Source organism: Sapajus apella, unplaced genomic scaffold, assembly GCF_009761245.1.
Source record: "Sapajus apella isolate SASKATOON/1434 unplaced genomic scaffold, GSC_monkey_1.0 scaffold67, whole genome shotgun sequence".
Classification (NCBI taxonomy): domain Eukaryota; kingdom Metazoa; phylum Chordata; class Mammalia; order Primates; family Cebidae; genus Sapajus; species Sapajus apella.
The window spans coordinates 11,782,173-11,793,225 of NW_022437007.1; the positions used below are offsets into that span (position 1 = coordinate 11,782,173).

Sequence of the window (11,053 nt, forward strand, 5' to 3'; positions counted from 1 at the left end):
GACTCTATGTTAAAAAACACCATAAATAAAATTTAAAGGACAAATTTAAAAACTGGGGAAACACTCGCAAAAAATATGACAAATCGAGAGTTAAAAAGTTCATAAATAAGAAACTCTTAAAAATAACAACATGCACAACAATGAAATTGCCTAAGGAAACAATTCTTAGAATGTATCCCCATCCTTAGGCAAAGCATGACTGTATACAGGAGCTTAGGGGAAAACAGGTAGTATACAGGATTAAGAATAGGACCTGGGTTCTAATCCTAACTCTTAGCTTTAACGCTGGATGATTCTAAAGCAAATTGTTCTTTATGCCTAATTTTTAAAATCTATTAGATATCATTTCCATACCTACTTTGGTGTATAGTGATAATATCAATAAAAGTCTTTGAAAAAGTAAAACAAAACTACAGAAATGCAAGTTTTTCTCCCCCAGTAGATTATGTAGTAATAGAAGATCTAGCATTAGTGCTCAGCAAATAATTTTAATAGTGTTAACACTTATAGTCTGTTGCTATATGGTATTTTTCCTTTTCTAAATAATGTTTTTTTTTTTTAAGATGTCGGGTAATTTGGCTATCATCTTATATGGCAGAAAAAAATTGTCAATAACTGGGAGGAAAATAGGTAAGAAGAAAAGGAATTTAGTTAGTATAAATTTTTTAAATATGTGTTTCCAGCTTATAGACTGTATTGAATTTTGTTTTTTGTTTTTGATCCTTCAAGATACAGTTGAGATTCCGTTACCTACAATCTGTGTAGGGACCTTAGGACACTGGTGTAATTAATACTGTATAGTTGACCCTTGCACAATACAGGTTTGAATTACACGGGTCCAGTTACACATGGATTTTCTGCCACCTGAGACAGCAACACCACTTCCTCCTCCTCTTCCTCCTTAGCCTACTCAACGTAAGATGACAAGGATGAAGACCTTTATGATGATCCACTGCCACTTAACGAATAGCAAACATACGATATGACTTCCTGTCAACAGCAGGCTATCAGTAGTTAAGTTGTGGGGTAGTCAAAAGTTACATGCAGATTTTCAATTGTGTGAGGGATTGGTATCCCAATATTCCAACAATGCGGTGTTGTTCAAGGGTCAACTGTGTATTTAAACTTAAGAAATTTGCACATCTTTAAGAAGTAGCACAACCAATTGTTCACTGATGACTGTAAAGACAGAATAATTGTGTCGTGTACATGAAAGTGTGAGGGACTCTTAGTGGTCATCTAGTTTCATTTATATGTACACTCATAATAAAAGAGGTTTTTTTTTCATTTTGAAACAACACAGCAAAAGACACAGACATCAATGTGCATCTATAAAATATGCATTGTGGTTGGGCATGGTGGCTCACACCTGTAATCCCAGCACTTTGGGAGGCCAAGGCAGGTGGATCACTTGAGGTCAGGAGTTTGAGACCAGCCTGGCCAACATGGCGAAACCCCATCTCTACCAAAAATACAAAAATTAGCTGGGCATGGTGCCGGGTGCTTGCAATCCCAGGTACTCGTGAGGCTGAGGCAGGAGAACTGCTTGAACCTGGGAGGCGGAGGTTGCAGTGAGCCAAGATCGCACCACTGCACTCCAGCCTGGGTAACAGAGGAGACTCCATCTCAAAAAAATAAATAAAAATAAAATAAAATAAAATATGCATGGCCAATATATGAGAAAAATGTTCAACTCCACTAATAACTGAAGAAATGCAAAATAAAGCAATTAGATTTGACTGCCAAATTAAAAACACTAAAAAATACAATAAAGAATGCAAGGAAATGGGTACTCTCAGTATGGGTGGAGAAATGTGGCAATATATCTCTAAAACTTTAGATTTATACATATCTTTTATGGAGAAATTCCACCTTATAAATATAGCCAAACAAAATAATAGATATACAGAAGGATGCCTGTCAATGCATTGTTTTCAATAAAAAAACAAAAACAAAAACTGGAAACCAGTCCAATTACTGGATTTTTATTCTAAAGACAGGATTTTGCTATGTTGCCTACCTGGGCTGAAGTGATCTCTTGCCTCAGCCTCCAGAGTGGCTGGGACTACAGGCATGTGTACTACCACACCCAGCTTATCAACTGGATTTTTAAAAGTATTTTATTGCAATGAGATATTATATAGTCACTTATGTTATAAAAGGATATTTAATGACAGAGATATACATTCAAAATGTATTATACAGGATGTATTATACAAAAAAATAAAGGACAACATGACAGTGGTTATCTTTGAATGGTAGGTAACTGGTGACGATTTATCTCTAGAAATCTAGGTTTTCCATAAAATGAAATGAATGAAAGACTGTTGCAGAAAAGATGACGGATATTTCCCAAAACATCCCAGTATAACTTAGGTACTTACTAATGCCTTTCTCTTTGGGAGCAATCTTCTCCAAGTCTTTTAATTGAAATACATCTTTCTGTTTAAAAGGGTTATAAAAAATGAAAAAGCCCGTGTTATTTTCTATTATATTTTCTTTTTAAAAATTTTGTATTATGGGTACATAATAGTTGTATACATTTACAGGGTATGTGTGATATCGTGATATAGGTATACAATGTGTTTTGATCAAATCGGGGTAATTAGGGTATACATCCCTTCAAACACTTATCATTTCTTTGTGTTAGAAACGTTCTAATTCCACTCTTAATATTTTAAAATATACAACATATTATTGTTAACTATAGTCACCTACTGTGTTCTACTATATATTTACATATACACCCTAATTTTATGTTCATAAAAAATTATATTTAAAAAATTGGCCTGGAAATGAACAGTATAATAGAACTAAGCATTTTAGAGGTTATAAGAAACTCTTCAATTATCTCATTCAATACCCTCACTAGAACTTGAAGAGATTTTTGTATACACACACAATTTTTTTTTCTTTTTGAGACAGGATTTCACTCTATCGTCCAGATGGGAGTGCAGTGACATGATCATGGCTCAGCCTTGACATCCAGGGCTCAACAATACTCTTTCCTGAGTAGCTGGGACTATAGACATACACCACCATGCCTGGCTAATTTAAAAAAATTTTTTTAAAGACAGGGTCTCACCATTTTGCCCAGGCTGGTCTTGAACTTTTGGGCTTAAACAATCCTCCCATCTCAGCCTCCCAAAGTGCTAGGATTACAGAGAGCAGCCACCGTGCTTAGCCAGTAGCATATGATTCTTTACAGTTCTTGGAGATCAGAACATGAAGAATGTCTTCCCACTTAAGTATAGAAACTAGTTATAGTCCAGGAACAGTGGTCTTACATTTGTAATCCCAGCACTTTGGGAGAAATGCTTGAGCCCAAGAGCCGGAGACTGGCCTGGGTAACATAGTGAGACCACTCCCCCACCGCATCTCTACAAAATAAAAAAATTAGCTGGGTGTGATGGTGCATGCCTGTAGTCCTAGATACGTGGGAGGCTGGGGAGGGTGAAAAGCTTGAGGCTGTGAGGTCGAGGCTGCAGTAAGCTATGATTGATTGTGCCACTATACTCCAGCCTGGGCAGACCATCTAAAAAAACAAAACAAAACAAAAACAACAACAAAAAAACACCAACCTAGTTATACCAGATCACTTGGTAATAGGAACTAATTACTTTCTCTGACTTTGATTTTAAGAAAACACTGACAGTGCTTTGCTTAACATGTATCACACTGTACAGATTTAGCAATTCTAACTAAAAGCAAAACATGTATCTGTCAATATTTACTTTTAAGGTTTTGTGGAAGAGCTATACCTAAATAGGAAAATTATACAATTCATGGCTGCCTATCAATCATTCACATATACATGTTGCATGTCCACCATATGCAAAGCAAAACATTAAGGGAAAATAAGCATGTAGAATATTTAAATCTTATGGCCAGGAAAAAAAAAAAAAAAACTTGGCTGGGTGCGGTAGCTTACTCCTGTAATTCCAGCACTTTGGGAGGCTGAGGCAGGCAGATGACGAGGTCAGAAGTTTGAGATTGGCCTGACCAACATGGTGAAACCCCATTTCTACTAAAAATATAAAATTTAGCTGGGCGTGGTGGCACATGCCTGTAATCCCAGCTACTCAGGAGGCTGAGACAGGAGAATCACTTGAACCCGGGAGGCGGAGTTTGTAGTGAGCTGAGATGGCACCACTGCACTCCAGCCTGGGTGACAGAGCCAAGCTCCGTCTCAACAACAACGATGACGACAAAACCCCAGAAATATTTTAATTATTGTTATGAAAAATTTGGGATACAGTTCTTCCAAAATAAACTTGAAAAGGCAACTGCAATTGGATAGAAATTATACTTCATAAAAATTTAAAACTTCTGCTCATCCAAGGGCACTGTTGAGAAAATGAAATGGCAAATATTAACTAGATTAAAATAATCACAAAACATATACCTGAAAAAGGCCTGGTACCCAGGATATACACATATAAAGAACTCTTTTGAAGTACATTAAAAAAAGAAAAGAGCTGATAGATAAGTGGATAGATGAATATATATATATACACATATATATATATATATAAAATAAAGCCAGTAGAATAAAATATGAATGGTAGAATCTAGGTGGTAGGGATATTGGTATTCACGGAAAAACTCATCTTTGCTGTATGTTTGAAAATTTTCATAATAAAATGTTGAAAAACATCTCGCTACGCCTAAGAGTTAGTAAAATTTAGGAAAATATTAAGTCATTGGACTTAGAGTATCAGATCAATTTTTGCTTATCCAGAAATAAATTTTTTAAAGATAATACTTTAGAATCTCAGGGAACCTGTAATTAATTACTGATTTTAAGTCTCTAATGCATTAGAGAAATCAGTTAATCAAACCTCTTTGCAAATATTTGAAATTCCCTAGAAAAAGAACATGAACCACTGAGATATCTGCCTAAACACAGTCATCAAGGAAGAACCCCAGGTGTACTGGCTGCCCCAATGGAGCTGCTGTGTAAATAAATAGGCTTAGAAAGAACTAGCCTCAGAACTCAAGTGTGGTCACTGAAGTGGACAGAGCAAATGATCTCAAGTAAATCTTAGTTCTTAGACTCCCCGGCATTAAGCAGAGATAATGAAGGAGAGATTAACACAATGTAAAAAGAACTATGTGTAAGATACCATGGAAGACATATAATCCTAGATAATACTGTTCTGTTTTTCTTAAAGACAGGTTCTTAGTCTGTCACCCGCGTTAGCATGCCTGGGTGACAAAGTGTGGTCATGGCTCACTACAACCTCAATCTCTTGGGCTCAACAGATCCTCCCGCTTTGGTCTCCCCAAATGTTGGAATTACAGGTGTGAGCCATGGTACCTGGCCCCCTAGATAACATTTAATAAAGCACTTACGACCTAGACATGGTTATGTTTTAACATTTTATTCATATTATCTTATTTAACCCCCATACCAACACTGTGAGCTGGGTACTATTATTATCATCTTCTTTAAGAGAAGAAGAAACTGAGACATAGAGAGGTCAAGAAACTTGCTTAAAGATCACAAAGCTATCAAGTACAACAGGCTCCAGATGCACATTTTCAATTATGGAGCTATATACTGTTCTCATGTTTTTCCTAAGTGCAATGAGCAAAGAATTCCTGTTATTACATTAGCAGCTCCACACACACACACACATTCTCTCTCTCTCTCTCTCTCTCTCTCTCACATACACGCATACATCTATCTACCCATACATGATCACATCTATGTCTCTTTTTCTCCATTTACATATTTATAGTAAATTATCTGAAATAAGCATGGCCATTCCAGAGATTTGTATGCCAATGGAAAGCTACTCATTTAAGTCTTTGCTGAAGTAATTTTTTAAAAAGCTCAACACATTCATTGGTGGCTATTTTGTGCCTCAAATAGTCTCTGAACGTTCTTATCCTCTCCATGGGTTGTCACTATTACCAATAACTATGTTTTTAAAAGGTTTCCAAAACCTCGCAGATGGCCCACTTATGATTAGAGACAATATAGTATGTGGTGCTTCATTAGTTGATTTTCTAATTTGATCAAAAAGGTAATATTTGCTCACTGTAGGTAACTGAGAAAAGAATGTAAAACAAAATCCACCTGTATCTTATCATTGTTAATATTTGTCATCATGCATTTTTTATATTGTACATTTTCTACTTACCATTACATCACATGCATTTTCCCATGACATTAGTCTTAAAAAGGGGGCTACTACTGACAGCTAAAGGAAGTCAAATTCTGTAACAAATCCTTGAGTAGCCGTATTTGATTCTGTTTGAATTGTTACTTGCCAATTGCAACAATGAAATTAGAATTCAGATTCCAGAATCTGAATTCTAGAATCCATGCTGTTCACTCTGCACCATTACTGTTGATTTGCTTTGACACGTTGAAGCAAATCTAGTATTTATCAACTTTTGACATCAGTCTGGATCCTGGATATACCATATCCCATTCATGAGGGAACAAATGAAATGGCCTCCATTACTCTTCCCAAATCTCTTACACTTTTCAAGTCCATCAAAAAACTGATAGACTAAATAAATGGGCAACAACTGAGTAGGCTACAATGAAAAAAAGAAATAGGAATTATGAACTGAATCAATCAGTACAATTGATTCCCAAGTTTAGGGAAAAACTCACTGATTACTGAACTTCCTTAAACTGCTGATCCTCAGAGTCTCTCATGTCTTGATGTTACTGAGGACAAGGTTTAAAATTTTTCAGTCAGAAACAGCCAATTTTTATATTTGAGATAATTAACAATATTGTAAATGAAAAAATAATTTCCCCAACCACTCTCCTCAGCTTTCTACTGTCTTGCAGGAATTAAACCTCCTTTTCTTGCTGAGACCATAGGAAAAATATTTCAACTCAGCAGAAGAATTGCCATAATTTTCACATACAGACTTCACCAATTTATGTTCCTAACTACGTGTATATCATCATCATAATATGATACCCTGCTCTGAACTGCCAATGACTTTTAAGAACAGTAAGATTATACTCAGTGGGCAAATCCGCAGTGTATTTTGCTTGTTTTACTAAGAATATGCCTTAAAGTGAAACGGATTTTATCAATTTAATATTCAATTTTACCACTTTTCCCCATCTTGTTCAAATCTGATGATGATGAAAATAGCCAGCAGACTGGGGCCATCTCGGCTTTGCAGGTCCTGCCAAGCCATATGAAGTTAGTGTTTTTTTAGGTCAAAGATTTATGTGGTCTTTAACCTGAAGACAAAGAAAAGCCTTCCAGCAACATGGTAAAGTCATGAGAGATGAGGCTCTAGAGCCAGGTACCTGGGTTTGAACTCTGGCTCTGTCACTTAGGAGTTGACATTTTAAACATATTTCCTGTTGGTGGCAGGCACAAATATCTGGAATAAATTAAGGAGGACTGTGTACCATCAACTATGTGTTATACTACAGACAGACTTAAAATGCAAAGACTAGTATTTTTTAATGCCTCTGAAATCAAATGATCCTCCCTGGTTTGAAACCTGGATCTGTGCCTTCTATTGTTTGAGATACAAGACTGGTTGGCACCTAGGCAGCACTCAGGAGATGTGGGCTTTCATCATTATTATTTTCAGGCAGAGAGGGGAGACAATCAAATATATGCATCAGAAGATTCTGGTGCCAGTATGCAGGACTGCTTGGGTGAAAGAGATTCTACCAACAGTGGGATATGGTTTTTTATACTCCATAACTCACAGGAACCACAAATGTTCACAGAATCTTGCCCTTTCTTCAAGAAATTGATCAGTACTGATGTATAACAAAGGGACAGTTAACATTGAATGACATATGTTTAAGGTGATAATTACACAAAATTATAAAAGCATTAAAGAAAATGACTTACTGTTTCAAAAAATATTTCCATCATGCGAGTTCTCTTTTCTTCTACACTCAATCCTTTTTTCTTTGACTAAAGCACAAAAATAAAAAGTAAACAATGCTTTTAAACATATTTGTAAAACAACTAGATTTGCAACATTATTTGAAATTTTATGCATGGTCTTACCTGATACCAACAGGTTTGATACTCTCAAAGCCAGACCTAAAGACTCATTTTAATTAGTATCTGCCAACCACTGTGGTAGGTGCTGCCAAGATAATAACTGTAAATTGAGATAGAGCCTGGCATTTTGTAGAAATTCAGTATTTATAAAGTGAACCAATGATAAGCCACTTTACTGACCTTCAAAAGGCTTACAATCTCTCAGAGAAAATATATAGCACAAATTGTTACATAAATACCCAGAACAGAATGAATTTGATCATGAAGAGGGAGAAGGGTTACCTGAGAAGGCCAGAGATTAAAAGGATTTTGGCAAATTGGGAAATGGCGAGAAGCACATCTTGGGGAGACCACACACAGGCACAATGTTAGAGAGAAGATGAAATTCTCCAGAAGAAGCCGTGGGACATAGTTATTGTACGGAGTATGTAGGGGGAGTAGCAGATGGGATGAGAAAGGTCTGGGGTCAGGTTATGGAAAGCTGACTGTCCAGCTGAGAGTGGAATTCATTCTAGACAATGAGGAGCTGCTAAGTAATTTCTAAAGCAGAGTAGTGACAAGATTAGAGTTGCATTTTAGTAAGTTAATTATAGCAGCAACGTGGAAGACAAGATGAAAGGAGAAAAGACCTATCCAAGTAGAAAATGGAAGCCTACTCAGGTGATTCTTCTGTAATACCCTTTTGCCAATTTCTTGCCAATTTGAAATTAAGACAATATGTAGCTGAAATATGTTAATAATAAATTTTACTATATGTTGGTATATAGAATATATAAAGCTAAATCCCAAGTTAAAAGAGAAAGGAGCCGAATTTCCATCAACCCAAAGGTTTACAGAAAAAAAAAAAAGTGAGAACTATCACCTCCAGTTCTCTAATAAAAAATTCCATACTAGTATTTATGTGATCTGCATCTTTCTCAAAAATTATAGGGGATGATAGTGGAACACAAATCATTTGCTTAAAAAGCAGACATAAAACAAAACAGTTAAAGACTGCCCCATCCAACCAAAAACTCCATCAGAAAATGTGAATTTACGTAAGTGAAGACAAGGATTTGGAATTGTCATTCTGACTATATACTAGAGGGAGTGAGTCTTAATCCTTATAAAACCTAGAAACTCACTAACTTGGCTGGGCAGTGGCTCACACCTGTAATCCCAGTAATTAGGGAGGCTGAGGCTGGAGGATCACTGAGGCCAGGGGTCTGAGACCAGCCTAGGCAACAAAGCAAGACTCTGTCTCAAAACAGAAAAAAAACACACCACACACACACAAAAACCCACAAAAAAACAAACTCACTAACTCATTCTCACAGGAATAAAATTATCAGGTGCTTCTTGATGAGTAATATGGGTAAATAAACAGCTTAAAGTTTTTATTTTTCTCTTCTTCCTCGGTCCACTCTCAAACACTGTTGTTCTGCGGGCTTTGGCTACTGACCCCATCTTCTAATATGTTATCTTTGATCTCATCTGCTTTCATGGTTTTAATTAACACTTATGCTGAGACCTCAAATCTTTGCATTCTCCCCTGGGTGTGCTCCTGAGCTTCAGTCTCATGCCTCTACCCGCCTGCTGGACAAACTTCAACTCAGTTGGTCTAAACTGAACTCCTCCTCTCATACCTACTCCCCACAAAGCTGCTGTTCTAGGCCTTGAGTCTCAGATAGATACCACCTCGTGACCCAAGCCAGAGGTCTGACAGTCATCCTAGGTACCTTCACCTCTCTTATCTCACATCCAAGCAATCACCAACTTCTGCCAGTTTCAGTGTTTTAATAACTGTCCTGTCTGTTCCATCTCTACTGCCACTGCCTCATTCAGGCCTTCATCATCTACCTCCAGTCCTAACCACACTTAGACTCACAATGGGAAAACATAAATATGACCATGTCCCCAACTTGCTCAAAACCCTCCAGTGGCTCCCAAACATCCAGGCATATCTGAGTACCCGAGTATGATATACAAGGCCCTTTATCATCTAACCTCAACCTACCTTTTATAGCCTCTTCCACCACACCCCACCTCAAATTTTGCCATTAACAGTATGGAGACCTAAACAACTTGAGTTGTAATACAAAAACTACCTGTAATTATCTACTGAAAGAATGCTCTCATTTCCATCCTTTAAAAAAATGTTGTTCCTCCACCTAGAACATCCTCACTTCTTTCCTACTCAAAACTCCAAAATGTCTCCCAAGGCTTAGTTTAGGTACTCTCCCTCCAGAACTTCCCTGAGTTCACAGGCTTAAGCATGTATTTCCAGAACACACCTTCATCAATGTTTACTCGCCTCTCTCAGCACACTGAAAAACTTCTTCAGAACATGAACTGCCTTTGCTTTTCCAGGGTTTAGTGCCAAGTTAGACAGGGGAGACAAAAAGGCTAGCTCTTAATTTTAGGACCAAGTATCTAAAGCCCCCAACCTTAAAATTTGAGGCTACTTAGGCTCCTACGCCCTTCAACACCCACCACACTGCTGTAGATATGATACAGGGTGATAATCATAGTGAATACAGTGACACCATGTACTGTCTGGCTTGGAGAGATAAATCAGAGAAATCTCAAGTAGCCAAGCTCCAGGAACCCACACAGACCTGTTCACTAAACCTAGGACCAAGAGCCAGGGTTCAGGACTGCTCTATCTGCCTCCCTTTACTCTGGCCTCTGCAGTATCTGATAAATCAAGCATGAAATTCATAACCATTAGAAGACTCCTTCAACATATTTTTCTAGTCCTATTGGTCCTAAACTGCCATACATTAGAATCACCTCAGGAGCAATTAAAAAATACTGATGCCGGTCGCGGTGGCTCAAGCCTGTAATCCCAGCACTTTGGGAGGCCGAGGCGGGTGGATCACGAGGTCAAGAGATCAAGACCATCCTGGTCAACATGGTGAAACCCCGTCTCTACCAAAAATACAAAAAATCAGCTGGGCATGGTGGTGCGTGCCTGTAATCCCAGCAACTCAGGAGGCTGAGGCAGGAGAATTGCCTGAACCCAGGAGGCGGAGGTTGCGGTGAGCCGAGATTGCGCCATC

The 11,053-nt window shown here is 37.6% G+C and overlaps 1 protein-coding gene across 2 annotated transcripts in view; it reads right to left on the bottom strand.

Moving 5' to 3' along the window:
- The window catches only part of MND1 (meiotic nuclear divisions 1), a 62,384-nt gene extending 54,470 nt beyond the window's left edge, over positions 1-7,914 (bottom strand). Inside the window, exons 1-2 of one of the 2 annotated variants that reach the window (XM_032248628.1) lie at positions 7,854-7,914; positions 2,385-2,442 (exon numbers count right to left, since the gene is read on the bottom strand). In XM_032248628.1, coding sequence (XP_032104519.1) covers positions 2,385-2,442; positions 7,854-7,877 — 82 coding nt within the window. In that variant the 5' untranslated portion in view covers positions 7,878-7,914. Of the gene's footprint in view, positions 1-2,384; positions 2,443-6,631; positions 6,689-7,853 lie in introns of those variants that run through there. The other variant, XM_032248629.1, reaches the window with a different exon arrangement.
- Between the last annotated feature and the right edge of the window lie 3,139 nt (positions 7,915-11,053).